Source organism: Suricata suricatta, chromosome 1, assembly GCF_006229205.1.
Source record: "Suricata suricatta isolate VVHF042 chromosome 1, meerkat_22Aug2017_6uvM2_HiC, whole genome shotgun sequence".
In the NCBI taxonomy this organism is placed as follows: Eukaryota; Metazoa; Chordata; class Mammalia; order Carnivora; family Herpestidae; genus Suricata; species Suricata suricatta.
The window spans coordinates 183357048-183372435 of NC_043700.1; the positions used below are offsets into that span (position 1 = coordinate 183357048).

Consider the following 15388-nt stretch of genomic DNA (forward strand, 5'->3'; position numbering starts at 1 on the left):
CGTATTTTGTCAAGCATTTGCCTTTATGTTTTCTCATTCTTTATGCTTGTTCAATGTAACAGTGGTATGTGTCTCTCTCTTCTGACTGAACTAGCCCTAATCCTTGCTCTGTCTCTAAGGTACTATGTGGCCTTAAGCAAGTCATCTTCCATCTTTGGGTCTTCATTTCTTCTCTAAAAGGTAGAATGGTAATTTTTAAGGAAGCTTCAAGATCTGAAATAATGAGTCTTAAATATCTAAAATAATTTAAACAAAGTTTTATTTAAAAAATTTTTAAATGTTTTTATTTATTTTTGAGAGAGAGAGAGAGAGAGCATGAGCAGGGGATGGTCAGAGAGAGAGGAGACACAGAATCTGAAGCAGGCTCCAGGCTCTGAGCTAGTTGTCAGCACAGAGCCTGACGTGGGGCTTGAACCCACGAACCGTGAGATCATGACCTGAGCCGAAGTCAGATGCTTAACTGACTGAGCCACCCAGGCACCCCTAATCAAAGTTTTAAATCCCTATGTGTTATTTCTGGGGAGGAAGAAAGCATAATTATGGAAAATAGGGGGTTACAGATTAGGGAGTTTATTTTAAGCTTCCAGAGTCAGGGAGACAAGAACAAAGGAAAAGCAGTTTAGGGGCCATGGGGTCAAGGGAAATTTAGGGCTCAAAAAACCCAGAGCCTGGAGAGGCATGGGAGTGTCCCAACAGTGAACCCGAGTTTCAAGAGTTGGACATTTTTCCATTTTACTCTTGTCCATTGGGGTACAAGAGGAACAGAGTGGGACTTGGTGTAGGGTTCTGGATCTTGTCCCCCCTCACTAGCTACAGAACCTTTCACTGTGGCCATTTCTCCCCGGGGCTCCATTTTATTCACATCTCTTCAAAATATCCTATAGTTCCCTAAAGAAGAAAATACACTCACCTAAATGGAAGTTCAAGTTCTTCGTTCCAGCTGGGGTTTGGCCCTTCCGCTGTAGTCGTGTGGCAGATCATTCGTTGAAAAGAAACTTCTACAAAAGGACGGACTAAAACCTTAAAAACAAAAGAGCAGACTGTGAGTGTCCCTAACAGTTAGTTGAATTATTTTGTTCTTAGCAGAGGTAGAATATGTTTACCAAATAGTATGTTTCCAAAGAAAATGAAGCAGAAAAGAGACGATAAGATTTGTAGGCAATTCTTAAGGGGCAAGGTTCTAAGCGGACACCCAGCACTGAAGTATTTCACCTGGCCCAGGGGGTAGTCAGCACTGTGGGTTGGGCTGTGTGTGGTTGGGGAGGCGGCACGCTTTTCGCTGAAAGTCCTTGAAGATCTTGATGGCTGCTGGAATTTGCTAGGTGGGAAAATGTAGGACAGAAATTAATGACAACAAAGGCCTAATGAGATATGCAAGATGGCTTCTCCACAGAGGTATGGCTCTGGTGACAGACATTTTCTCTAAGTTTCTGGACACCTCAGAAAGCTTTTAGAGCCATCCCAACTTCTACCCCTAGGCCTACATGTCTGGCTGGAACAGAGAGAACGGTCCTCTCCACCCAGTCCTCTCCCAGGGGGTGCCCTAGTGAGGAATCTGTCTTTTCCCCCAACAAAAGAGAGCCTTTGTCCCCCTCAGGTAGCCGAATCTTCAGCCCCCTGACCGGTCTGCCCTGTCTCTGTCCAGTTCCCCTCCCGCTGCCTTCTCTGTGACTGCGTTCTCCAGGAGCCTCGAGCCACCTGTCCTAAGTAAAACCCCTCTCTCCAGGCCTTGCCAACCTCGATGGGAAAGAGATGCTCAGAGATCGCTAGCTGGGGTTAGGAGCTGTGGGTCTTGCCCTCTTTCCCTTTCAGGATTCTTAAGAAAAAAGCAATGAAGGTCATCTCCAGAGAGTATCTCCCAGACACCAGTCCCCTCATCCTAACAACAAACACGCCTGCATATTGTCCTGAAGTTTATGGTTTACCAAGTATTTCCCCTTCATTACCAGGCAAAGTATAAATTGTCTCACATTTTCCCAGATAAGGATTTCAGACGAATCATGAGACAATAAACGTGGGATATTGAACACAACAGCTGCCAGAGAAACCCTTTTTCTTTTTGGAATACCATCGATTCCGGTTTTACAAAAACAGCTGTGAAGTGCCTACTGTATTTTAGGCCCTGTGTTAGACTCTGGGGCTGAGAAGGCAAATCAGACACATTTCAGCTCCAACTAAAACGGCCAGTAGACACGTAAAGAAACAATCACAGTACAGTGGAATACACGTTAGACCATAGGGATGGGCATGGACCATAACAGTACAGAGAGGTGGACAAAAAATAAAAAAATCTATTTAGTCAGATGTAAGGGTAGAGGGTTAAGATTCAGGCAGGCTTAATGCAAGAGTTGGTACCTGACCTTTCTGGATGAGCCCACAATGAAACGTAGAACACAGAGGATCAACTAACCTTCCTTGTAATTTGAATGAAATGGTTTAACACTTAAAAATATTCTAAAGAGGGGAGCCTGGGTGGCTCAGTCAGTTAAGTGTCGGACTTTGGCTCAGGTCTTATGGTTTGCGAGTTCAAGCCCCGTGTCAGGCTCTGCTCTCTTTCTCTAAGATAAATAAACTTTAAAAATTAAAAAAGTATACTTTATAGAGACCAAAAGAAGAGAAACACCTGTATGATATTTTATTTTTGAGAGAGAGAGAGAGAGAGAGAGAGAGAGAGATCAATCGGGGTGGGGGGCCAGAGAGAGAGGGAGACACAGAATCTGAAGACGGGCTCCAAGCTAGCTGTCAGCACGGAGCTTGACACGGGGCTCGACACGGGGCTCAAACCCACAAACTGCAAGATCATGACCTGAGCCAAAGTCGGATGCTTAACCGACTGAGCCACCCAGGCGCCCCTATACATTATTTGAAAAAAACAGCTTTTCTCCCCACAGTTGGGCTTTCATACAATCAAGGTGAAGGGGTTGGGCTGTGGCTATTTAGCAATTCAAAAGCTTAAATCTGGTTACTAATTTACTAGTAATCAAATGCTGGGAATAGTTGGTGACGATCAAATGTTCTGTGATGGGTGGAAGAGTTAATAAAAATAATAGGGCGACAGAATGGATGGGGGGGTTAATTTAAAGGGAAGACTCTAGAAAGGAAAGAAAATGCCAAAGGCCAGAACGGTGTTCTTCTGTGGGTCGGACCATGCTTGATGACCCTGGACAACCCACCCAGATATTTTCCCTTTCTTAAAATGGAGATAGTAATCATAGTGAGAAGTAAGTGAAATAATGTACATGAAAGAGGCTTAGCACAGTGCCTGGAACTGGTGAATGGGCAAGAAAGCACAGCCTGCCTCGTTACACCGGCAAGAGCACCGGCAGATGGAAGTTTTAATTCTTGCTCTTTCTTACTCTACAAGACCACTGCTCTCACCCCCGAGCACAGAGCGCCCTCCCCCGCTCTCTCTTTCTTTAATTCTTGCTCATCTCTGTTCTCTAAGGGGATAAGGAACTCAGGGCCATCTTACTATGGGTGCGGGGCCCCCCTTCACCCCAGTGCAGTGGAACACGGCAGACATCCCTCATTTCTCAGAGCAGGTTAAAGGGAAGTCACATTTTATGCTCATTGTGTGTATATTCAGAACTTAGGACATAACACCTTTCAGATGTCTGCTTGGCTCACACCCGCTTCTCTGAAAACTGTTCCCCACCTTCAGGGCTGGCCTGGGGACCCTGCCTCTCTGGTTATAGGTGAGTAGACCATGGACCAACACCTGACTCAAGTTAGAACCCTCAGATTCTCTCCTGAGAAGCTGATGCCTGGCGGACGGTACCCTGGCTGAATGGACAGCTTCCCTCACGGGGAGAAGAATAAAGCAAACCCACGGAGGGAACCAAGCAAGAGAGACCAGACGGGGCCTCAGAAGAGCGTCAGTCCACCGTGTAGTTTAACTGTTCCTCTTAACCTTGAGTTCTTTAAAGTACAATCAATCCCCTCTTAGCCTAAATTGACTGAGTTGGTTTATTACTTGCAACTGATAGGCCTTTGGCTTCCAAAAGACCTCCCCCCATCCCTGGACAGAACAGCGACTGTGTTAAAAGTGGGAGGGGACGTGCTAGAAAGAGGTGACCCGCTTGGCGGGGACCCTGTCCTCTGCACCCCAGGGCGGCCCGACGGCTCTCACCTTGCCGTCGGCTTCCTCACGGGGATGTCATAGGCCCGGATAATGTTCACCAGCACCTTAATGTCTCCGTCAGACAGGTTCTGGGCCGTCACCTTCTTCCGGCCTTTCCTCCTTGGCCTCAGTGGTCGCTTTTGTTCTGCCAGCTTGAAAAGGCTTAGCCCCAAAATGCTAATGATTACAGAACAAGATTAGGACTCTGTGGAAAAGAAAAATCTGGAAAGTTGTGAGACAGCTTCCCAAACTCTCCCCCAAGGCCCCTCAAAGCCTCCCTGAAAACCTCTTTGTCTAAGGAGGGTGGAAATCGTCAAGAAATTCTCCCGAGATTGGGGAGAGCCTCTGGTATGGACCACTGAGATCGGTTTCAGCTGCTATGGATCAGAGGCAGAAAAGTGTGCTCGGGCTCCTCCGGCTTCCCGCCTTGCTCCAGGCTCAAACAGGCAGGTGCTCTCCTGCTCTCCCTGCCCCAGGGGCCCAGCCGCACGGCTGGTCTGGAAGGGGCGCTCCCTCTCCTGAGCCCGAAGGCATTTCCCCGGGACTCCTGGCTCCACTCTTGGACCCTGGACAAATTACCTCACCTCTTTAAGTCTCTCTTTCATCATCTGTAAAATGGGGATAATCATCTCTACCTTCTGGGGTTGCAGAGAGGATAAAGTAGGGGGGGTGTATGCAAAGCACCCCCGTACTTGATGGATGCCCTAAACCAGGTGGCTGCTGGGAAGATGACGGTGACGTGATGACAGTGGAAGGGGAGGGGCAGGAGGGTCCCTCTCATCCCTTCCCTCTCATTGAGGTGAAATCCTGTAAACACTTCCAGGACGGCAGCACTGTTGGGGGATCGTGCGGGGGAGAAAGGGCCATGAAGCGGGTAATTCAATGCCAGCCCGGAGCCTGAACAGAAGCACAGATGTGACTTTGCACCCGCAAGCTGACGCTACTGTCCCCGGCGCCAGGGGACAAGGCCAGCTGCACAGAGCCGGCCTCAGGTGGCCCTGCTTACACTTCCCTTCCTCCCGGAGAGCATGGAGCCTGCTTGGTGGGCGGCCTCTTTCCAAGGGGCACATGCCACCTGTGGGGGGAGGCAGTTCCCAAGGGGGCCCACTTGTTCCCCAGGGTCTTCTGTCTCACAGAGCAACTGCCATTTACCAGCATCTTCTATGGGTCAAGCAGAGCGTGAGGTGCTGTATGAAGAGTATTTCTAATCCTGACAAGTAGAGCATTTACCCCATTTCTCATATGAAGAAACTGGAGGCTCTGGAGGTCACAGGTGACCGGTGTCTGGGAAGTGACAGGATTTGCTGAAGGCTCCCAAGTAAGAGAGACCTGGGATTCCAACCCCGGTCACTCTGACTAAACAGCCTCTTCTTCCTCTTTTAAAAATCCTTACATATATTTATCTTTAACTCACTTAAAACGAGAGCGGCCCCGTCACATGTTAACATAATGTAAAGGTATGAAGAGTACCTGTCTTTCCCCCACCAAAAAAAAAGAGGGTGAGGAGAGTGGTATTGCAAATCTCTTTTTCTGTGTGGGCCTTATTCTCTACCTTTTAGTATTTTTAATTTATTTTTCCTGAGATGTAATTGACAGAGAACAACTGCCTTTCAGGCACGGAGCACGTTGGTTTGGTATTTACATACTGGAAAATGATCGCCACCGTGGTCTCGGCCAACGCCTCTAGAACATCACATCCTTATCATTGCCTTTTTGTGGGGATACCATCATAGTAACTTTCAAGTTTATGACACAGTCCCGACTCTATTCACCCAGCTGTGCCTGAGGTCTCCAGAACTTTTCTATCTACTCCCTGCAGGTTTGTAAGGCGTAAACAACACCTCCCCGTTCTCCCAGCCCCTGGCCACTGGTAACCGCCGTTCTACTCTGTTTTGAGGAGTTTGGCTTTTTAAGATTCCATATAGAAGTGAGATCACACAGTATTTGTCTTTGTCTGACTTATGTCACTTAGCATAATGCCGTCAAGGTTCATGTTCTTGCCAAGGAAGCCTGTCTTATTTATCACTGTACCAGGACACCCACCCAACCGGCACTTAGGGACCTCACAGGGACACCTTAGCCGGGGGGTGGGGGGGGTGGGGGGGATTCCTACTGTGGCACATCCCTTCCCTCTGTCAAAGCTTTTCCCCTCCCCCAGAGGTGACTTTTCTCAGGACGCTTGGCTGCCCTCCCAGGAGTCAGCATGGGGACATCTTGGTGGCTGGGACCATTAAATATAGAAACATCTTAGATTAATGCTAAGAACAAACCAAAATTAAAAGAAGAAAGAACATACCCTGAGCGTTCAGAACTTAATGCAGAAAGTAAAGCAGAAAAAGAAAAAAGAGAAATGAAATGGGAAAACAGCATGAAATAACATCATCTCTTCTAAAGTGTAAATTTCATGACTGAAAAAATACATTCAGTGACTGGACTCTGGGCCTGGAACGAAGAGGGAAAGTTTGCATGAATTTGTGTGGGGACAGCCCCCCCCTTCTGTATACAGTTGGAGGCCACGTCATAGACAGGAGTTGCCATGGATAGACCTTTGTTTTTTGTCTCCTTCCCAACTTGGTGGTGGACAGGAAATACAAGCGGAGGAAATCATCTTTTTAGGAGATCAAGAGATTTAATCACAGAAAGGGTCAGGAAGTTAATGGAGTACACAAGACCACCAATAGAGAGAGTTATTTTTCATCTTTCATGCTTCCACTTTGAATTGAGAAAATTTAAGGATTATTCTAAGTCATCGGGAAATCAATCAATCAAATGCAGTCCGTTCCCAACTTCTATGTAAATCTCCATTTTTTCTGCTGCCCTGGCCCCTCACCAAACAAACAGCAGCCCTCTGCCTCCCCCCAGCCCCCCACCTGGGGCCGCGGTCCTAGTTCCTGGCCACCCCCTCTGCCTAGTGTAGGGGAGCGAGGGGCAGTCTGGCAGGGGGAGGTGGGGAGCAGGGGCGTGTGCAGGAGGGCACAGCCGTCAGACACAGTCTGACTGCAGGGAGGAACTGGCAAAGGCTGTGAAGTGGACTTGGGCGCAGTGGAGGTGGAACGATGCAGAGCATCTCATGTGACTTGCTCAACGAGCCCGTCCAACCGAGGTGACCGTTAGGCATCGGTCACATTCCACGGGGTCCCAGCATTACCGGAGGCCCAAATGCATCCCATACACAGCACAAGAATTCTGTGTTTACATGAAAATTTTAATACAATACAGTAAAAATAATTTTTATAAGAAACCAAAGATTTGCTTTTACCTGATACTGGGAACTTCTTCTTCTACCACCAAATCCGAAAGGAGAAAATGGTGTTTTGCAATTAGGAAACGATTTATCACCGATTCTCTAACCTGAGGACAGACACGTGTTTTATTTAAAATGTTCCTGTCACACAGACTTCACAGCTCACTCCCTAAGCCCTCTTGAGGGTTCACCTCAGTCCGCCAGCACCTCAGTCCACCAGCACCTCAGTCCGCCCAGCACCTCAGTCTGCCCAGCACCTCAGTCCGCCAGCACCTCTGCCCGCCCAGCACAGCTGCACTTTTCTTCCCTTATAAATCACCCCGCTTTGCTCATTAGTGGAAGCTCCCTAAGGCAGAGTGGCTTCTGTTTTGTTCACTGCTACATTCTTGGGACCTGGGAAGTTTCCTGGTGGATGACAGTGAGGTTTTGCAGAATGAATGAACAATTGCAAAAAATAAGACTGATCTTGAAGCACACGCATTTCAGATTCTGGAGTTCTTTCTCTATTCAGATTGGTTTACTTTTTATTTTTTTAGAGAGAGAGAGAGAGTGCGAGCAGGGAGAGGGGCAGAAAGGGGAGACAGAGAGAGAGAAAGAGTGAGAGAGAGAGAGAGAGAGAGAGAGAACTGCAAACAGGCCCCACACTCAGCACAGAGCCAGATGTGGGGCTTGATCCCACGACTTTGGGATCATGACCTGAGCTGAAATCAGGAGTCAGATGCTTACCTGACTGAGCCACCCAGACACCCTTAGACTGGTTTACTTTTAAATTATTCTTTATTTTTTTAAGTTTATTTTCAGAAAGAAAGAGAGAGACAGAGAGAGAGAGAGAGAGAGACCAAGTGGAAGAGGGGCAAAGAGAAAGGGAGAGAGAGAATCCCAAGCAGACTCTGAGCTGTCGGTGCAGAGCCCAATGCAGGGCTCAAACCCACAAATAATGAGATCATGACCAAAAACAATCTCAAGGCTATATGTTCAACTGACTGAGCCACCCAGGTGCCTCTCTAATTATTCTTTAAATAGAGGGTCTCTTTTTTTTTAATTTTTTTAAAGTTTTTTTTATGTTCTTTTATTTATTTTTGAGAGACAGGGAGAGAGAGGGAGACACAGAATGTGAAGCAGGCTCCAGGTTCTGAGCTAGCTGTCAGCACAGAGCCTGATGCGGGGCTTGAACCCACGAACCATGAGATCATGACCTGAGCCGAAGCCAGACGCTTAACTGACTGAGCCACCCAGGTGCCCCAATAGAGGGCCTTTTAAATGTCACAAACTGTTTTCTTATAAGGAGCTGGAGGGTAGATCAACTAGATGGGGAAAATGTACTGTAGTGACTATAACATTTCTTATAAGTTACATTTATTAAAGAAAGGAAGGGCAATGGATATTTCAAGTTTTAGTGCATTAGGGCAGTTAGTATGAGGTTCATTAAACTTTTTCATTACAAGATGATATGATGCAAACATTCAAATATGAGAAAAATCATGACTTAGAAACTGTGTCTCTTGTACTCATACCCCGTGTAAATAGCCACGGATAATAAACTGAGATACATCCCAGTGTTTCACCATTCAAAAGATGAAGATGGCTATTAATTTCTTATCTGTAAGTATAAGCAAATAAGTGACAGTTAAGTATCCCATAGAGAACTTAAAAGAATAAAGACCATCCTCCCCCTAGTCTTAGGGTTCTAGCTATTTTCCCCCCTGTGAGGACTCTGTAAAACGAGTTTCCTTACCTGTTGGAGGTACTTGGCTACTATGGCCCTATGGGTATCTATGTGGTCCTTGGTTTCAATTACATTTCTGTCTCGCAACCGTTTCTCATAGTCCTAAGATCAAAAAGGAATCATTTTATGATTTTAAAGTACTAGTACCCTCCCATGCCCTTCTTGAGATGAGAGAATTTATCCCATGTGGTTTAAGTAATAAATTATGTTTCTAAATGTTTCTTCCATCTTCCTCTTCATTTTTGGTTTCAAAATTGACCTTTGATGCAGTATGCGGGTTTTGGAACTGGTTGGTTGAACTGCCTTTTAAGTAGAGGATAATTCTGTAAAGCAGCTACAACTCAGGATGTTCATGTAGGAAGACACAGAGGCAGAGATCACAGAGAGACTCCAGATGCTCAGCTCGTCCAAGCGACTTAGCCAAAGCCTCTGCTTACATTTTTGTCTTTTCTATTTTAAGTAGAGCAATGGCAAAAATAGTAAAGAGCCTCTGGCTGCAGCTGACTTGGGTCTCCACCTGGAGGCGAGTGGTGGATGGGTTAGTTTTGTCTCAGGCTGCTGCTCTTTGCTCTTTCTATCAATAAAATTCCCCCGGGGGAGCTGCCCTGTCCTGCTTCAGCCTTCTCTGGCCACAACTCACTTCCCAGGGTGGCTCCTAACCCAGCCTGGGCAACAAACCAGCTGTTCCCAAGATGTTTAAGCTTGGGACAAGGGGACACATTTCTCTCTGCTGGCTGAAGCCACTAGATGTGAATTGGATGACGCCGTGACCAGGCAGCCCACAACGAAGACAAAGGGAAGCCCAGGCAGGACGGACGGGAGTCCTGGCGCTGGGGGCGGGGGGAGGGTGTTCAGGTTCTGGATCCAGGTGTCCGCGGGGCACACGCGAACTCCTGCCATTCACATCCCTTTAGATTTAACCCTATTGTGGCATTTCATCATCCAATAAACTCCCGTTGGTGCCCAAAGTAGCTTAAGTTGGCTTTTTATCATTTACCATCACAAATCCCAACTAATACAAAGAAAAACTAAGTAACCAAAAATATTCTCCAATTGCTTCTATAGTTTCTGCAGAATAAGATCATACTGGTCTCAATTTCTAATGACTCCCCATTTACCTCAACAAACACTAACTTGCCATCTGGCTTTCTCTGGCCTGCCCTGCCTACATTGGCCTATTACCTGTAGCACCTCAAAGGATCCCCACCTGCCCAGAGCCCTCCTCCCCTAAGCTTGTGCCCAGGATGCCCCACTCCACCTCTGTCCTGCCCTGTCAACCTGAGACTCCAGTGGCTCCCCGCCCCCGCCGTCCCCTCAGCCCCCCCAACTCCCCTGCCGGAGTCCAGCCCCAGCAGGTCCAGGGCTCCCTGAAGGATGGATGGTGTAGGTGAAAGGGAGCGAGAGAGCCTTAGCTTCTTTCTGATCACCAGTCAGGCGTCTCTGCTCTGACCCGAGAATCAGCTTTATTTATTGAAAAAATGATGGGGTACAAAACAGAAGTGGCAATTGCCTTAGACAATAATTTCTGTTAACAAATTCTTTGGTATGTAAAAATTTTCCAGAACATAGACTGGTGGAAGAATCGTGCATAATCTTTACCAATAGAGATTGAAGTAGGTGACTAGATGCTTATCTTATGGGATAGGAAGGGATCCTTAGCATTCAAATAGAAGGCAAAGTTTTAGCATAGCAAAGGCAAGAGTTAGGTATTTGTGAGCAGGGGTCAATAGCCTGTTTTCTTGAGGGGAAGAAAAACAGGTTTTCTCAGGAAAGGTAACATTTGCTCCTATAATCACAAAAGAAGAAACTCCTATAACAAGTTTTTTCGTAAGGTACAATTCATATATTTTTAACATCAGAAAGCAAGTCACTCCTGATATCAGTCAGTCAGGTGCCTCGGGGGTCGGTGCTCAAGCAGAAATTGAGTGGGGGTTGAGTGGGTGTAGATGCCAGTTGCCATCTGATGGTGGGAGGCCTTGCAAACCTGCCTTACTTCAGAAATGGCTCTCAGCATCTGCCCCCGCCATGCCCCTCTCAGTGTTTACCGGCTTTCTAAATACTGAATGGATTAAAATGGCACTGAATGACAGTTATAATGTGGCAGGATAATTTCCCATATTAACACATAAGATACTTTTCAACCTTACGATTCTAATTTCTCTGAGTTTATATGTCATTACATTGGGCAAAGAGATTACTTGAACATTAAGTTTAAGAAAAATAATGGAAGTTATATGAAGCACTGTAAACAACAACCCAACATCACTACAGAGAACACGAAAGAAAATATGCGCATAATAGGCTACAGACATCTCTTATTACTGTATTAACTCCTCCATGGCCATTTCTTACCTGAAATACTTTTTCCATAATTTCTCGGTCATATGCTGGAATTTGCTTATAATTTCGGAATTCTGGCACCTCTTGGCTTCTAAGACAAAGAAGCCGGAATCGTTTGGATCTATTTAACTCCTCATCTGAAACAAAGTTAAATTCTTGCTGAAGCTGTTCCAGTCGAAAGAAATCAGGGACATAAGATTCACCGCTAGTAGCAACCTAGAAAACAGAAGAGCCACAACTTTGGGTAGCTGGCAGATCACCCCTGAAGAAACCCAGCACCCGGCTTTGGGTTTGGGAATGGAAGCTTAGCTCTCTTAGACTGGGAGCCTTGAAACACCCCGCATTTAACGACAATGTATGTTAAAATATAATGGTAATGAGGCAGGTGCTATTATTTATATTCATGTTCTGGCCATAAAAAGTACTGCAAATAAATTTTCCAAAAACAATCATAAAGTTCATTTTTTGGGTATGCACACTTCCCTCCTAGGTGTTATGCAAATATACAGACTGAAAAATGAGAGATTTATATCAGTATATTATTAGGTGCCTACAGGAAATAAAGTTGCTTATATACACAGTGTTATAATAAGATCTAATATGTGAATTTCTATATATTTTTTAATATACATATAAATTACAAATACATTTTAAATATAACATAATATAACTTTAAACTTAAATATAAACTATAAACAAATATAGCTTAATATAATTAAAAAATATATTTAACAAAATGGAATTTTTAAAATATATTTATGCACATATGTGGATAAAGGCCCCAGAGGTACCTTTACTAGCTCCAAGCCCATGTTCTTCTGTCTCCAAACAGCACCTCAGGGCCCTGGTCACTGAGTAAAGAGATCCAGGGACAGATCTGGGTGCCAGTCCCTGACGCCCCGCACACTGGCCCAGGGCACCACTGGGAGGCCGAGCGGGTGGGGCCACACTCTGCCCAGGTGTCTGTTTGCTGGGTGCTTTGCCAGTGGCAACCTCCTCCTTGCAGAAGGAAGGCCAGGGAGGAGAGATTTGCTGGGACTTTGCTGTGGGGAAGGCAATCCTGCTGTGAAAATCCATAAAAAGAGGTCCTGGGGTGCCTGCGTGGCTCAATGGGTCGAGCAGCTGACTGTGGCTCTGGTCAGGATCTTGCAGTTTCTGAGATGGAGCCCCACGTCAGGTTCCGGGCTGTCAGTGTGGAGCCTGGAGCCTGCTTCAGGCCTTTTGATTCCCCACACCTCCGCCACCCACCTGCCCCTCCCCAGCTTGCACTCTCTCCCAAAAATAAATAAATATTTTAAAAAGATTAAAACAAAAAAGAGACAGGTCTGGAAGGTCATCCTGTGTTTTGTCCTTCTATGCGAAGACAAATAGTTAAAAAGAAAAAATAAAAAAAAACCCAAAGGTGACACTTCTACTATATTGCTGCTGACTTAAACATACATAGTCACTGAAACGTGATTTGAAACCTCTTTCTGGAACAGACTACACTCTAGGTAATGTGTTCTATTCTTCCTAATATTTCTCTTAGTCTCCCTAAGAAGTATTGTTGAGTTGCAAAGAAAACTTATAAAGGCAAAAGTCAGAATAAACCCAAACTTGCTTTGAGCCTTACCTTGGAAAGTCTAGCACAGAAATGAAAATGTTATCCCAATTACAGTTACCCTGCTGATCACCTCACACTAGTGAACAGGATTACAGAATGTGTGGCTTTGGTCACTTTCTGGAGCTTCTACTTGTTTATTATATTTTTGTGGGAATATTTATTTATTATTTATTAAAATATTATTATATTTTACTTGGGAGTAAAAACGATTGTATTTGTAATTTAGTGACTAATGTCCCATTTTATTTACAAATTCACTGAAGAATTTTGAATGTTATGATAGACACAGCAATTTATCTCATACCTACTTAAATCAAATCAAAATGATAATCTAACTAATCATCAAACAGGAAAACAAACAAAACCACCATTTCTTAAAAGCCCCCACCAGGTGTGATGAATGAGCACACGCTCTGAAATGGACTTGGATCCGTGGCCGTGTGACCTTGAGCAGGTGACTCTGAGCATCTGTACTCTGTTCCTCTCCACGGGAGGGGCCAAGTCAGGCCTTTTACAGGGTTTTGCCGAGGTTAGACGTAAGAGGAGCAGCAGTGCCATAACAACAGCTAGTATTTATTGCACACCGATTGTGTGCCCAGCTAACTGTTGAGCTGAATCATTGCACGCCCTCATGGCCACACTGTGAGGATGTCACAGTGCCTAAGCAGGAGCACCTGCCCCGATCACACAGCCAGGATGGGGCAAAGCTGGGCTTTAAACCTGTCATCCAACCCAGCACTTGTGTTCTGAAACACGATCTCACTGGCGAACATGGCGTGAAAAAAAAGTGTGTGTAAAGGGCTGAGCCATTTCCATCATTAGCACCCCAAGTGGGAGAAATTGGGCGTGTGCACAGTTCTGCCACATTACCGAGATCAGCTGCATCAAAGGGGCGTTGTTGGGGTCATTTGGGTCGAGCTTGGACTCCGCTGCCCATTTGGCCAACTTTTTCAAGTCTGTCAGTCCCGATGTGCCAATGGATGAGATGGCATCTGCTTTCTTCAAAGCACTGAAAAAAAAGTTCATGCCATGAAATGGACTTCTTCCCAGAGCAGTTTGCCTCAGGCCTGCAAAATCCCAGGGACAGCACTGCTTAAGGAGGCTGTTACGTCAAAGGGAGAAAATCTGATCTTAAGGAAGGGGCTTTGCCATTTTTCTTTACTTGATGACTGCTATTAAATATGTTTTGGGGAGGGTGTCTGGGTGGCTCATTCGGTTAAGCATATGACTCTTGATTTCAGCTCAGGTCATGATCTTACGACCTGTGAGTTCAAGCCCCACATCGGGCTCTGTGCTGACAGCATGGAGCCTGCTTTGGATTCTCTCTCTCCCTCTCTCTCTTTCCCTCCCCTGCTCACTCTGTCTCTGTTTCAAGAAAGAAATAAATAAACATAAAAAATATGTTTTAGGGATAATAGAGAAGAATGAATGGTAGAAGACAGTACTTGCAAATCACATCTGATAAGAATTAATTTTTTTAATCATTAATTGTTTTTTTAATTTTTGAGAGAGAGAGAGAGACAACACAAGCAGGGGAGGGTCAGAGAGAGAGGGAGATACAGAATTTGAAGACAGGCTCCAGCCTCTGAGCTAGCTGTCAGCACAGAGCCTGACGCGGGGCTTGAACCCATGAACCGTGAGATCATCACCTGAGCCAAAGTCAGACGCTTAACCAACTGAGCCACCCAGATGCCCCAGGAATTAAATTTTAAAATATACAGGTACTCATAAATCAATAGCAATAAAAGAAATAATCTAATTAAAAGTGGATAGAAGGCCACAATAGATGTCACTCCAAAGAGGACATACAGATGGTCGATAGACACATGAAAGAATGCTCAATGTCACTCGTCGTCAGGGAATACAAATCAAAACCGAGCTGAGATATCACCTCACAGTTGTCAGAATGGCTAAAATAAAAAACACAAGAAATACTAAGTGTTGGCAAGCATGTAGAGAAAAGGGAATCCATGTGCACTGTTTGTGGGAATGTAAATTGGAACAAACACTGGAAAACAGTCTGGAGGCTCCTCAAGAGATTAAATGGAGGACTGCCATATGATTCAGTAATTCCAGTTCTGATATATATCTGAAGGACACAAAATCATTGTCCTGAAGAGCTACCTACACCCCCATGTTTATCACAGCATGATTTATAATTGCCAAGACATGAAAACAGCTGAAGTGTCCATCAGTGGGTGAGTGGATAAAGAAAATGTGGTATGTGAACCATAAAAAAGAAGGAATCCTGTCATTTGTAACAACATGGATGGAGCTTGAGGGCATTATGCTGAGTGAAATAAGTCAGACAGAGCAAGACAAGTAATGTGGGATCTCATATGTGGAATCTAAAAA

The 15388-nt window shown here is 45.3% G+C and overlaps 1 protein-coding gene across 1 annotated transcript in view; it reads right to left on the minus strand.

Moving 5' to 3' along the window:
• The window catches only part of CC2D2A (coiled-coil and C2 domain containing 2A), a 136881-nt gene that overhangs the window by 36627 nt on the left and 84866 nt on the right, over positions 1 to 15388 (minus strand). The window contains exons 20-27 of the mRNA XM_029948558.1: positions 13904 to 14042; positions 11443 to 11646; positions 9100 to 9192; positions 7380 to 7471; positions 6417 to 6431; positions 4130 to 4297; positions 1213 to 1318; positions 911 to 1020 (exon numbers count right to left, since the gene is read on the minus strand). Of these exons, the coding sequence (XP_029804418.1) occupies positions 911 to 1020; positions 1213 to 1318; positions 4130 to 4297; positions 6417 to 6431; positions 7380 to 7471; positions 9100 to 9192; positions 11443 to 11646; positions 13904 to 14042 (927 nt within the window). The remainder of the gene's footprint in view (positions 1 to 910; positions 1021 to 1212; positions 1319 to 4129; positions 4298 to 6416; positions 6432 to 7379; positions 7472 to 9099; positions 9193 to 11442; positions 11647 to 13903; positions 14043 to 15388) is intronic.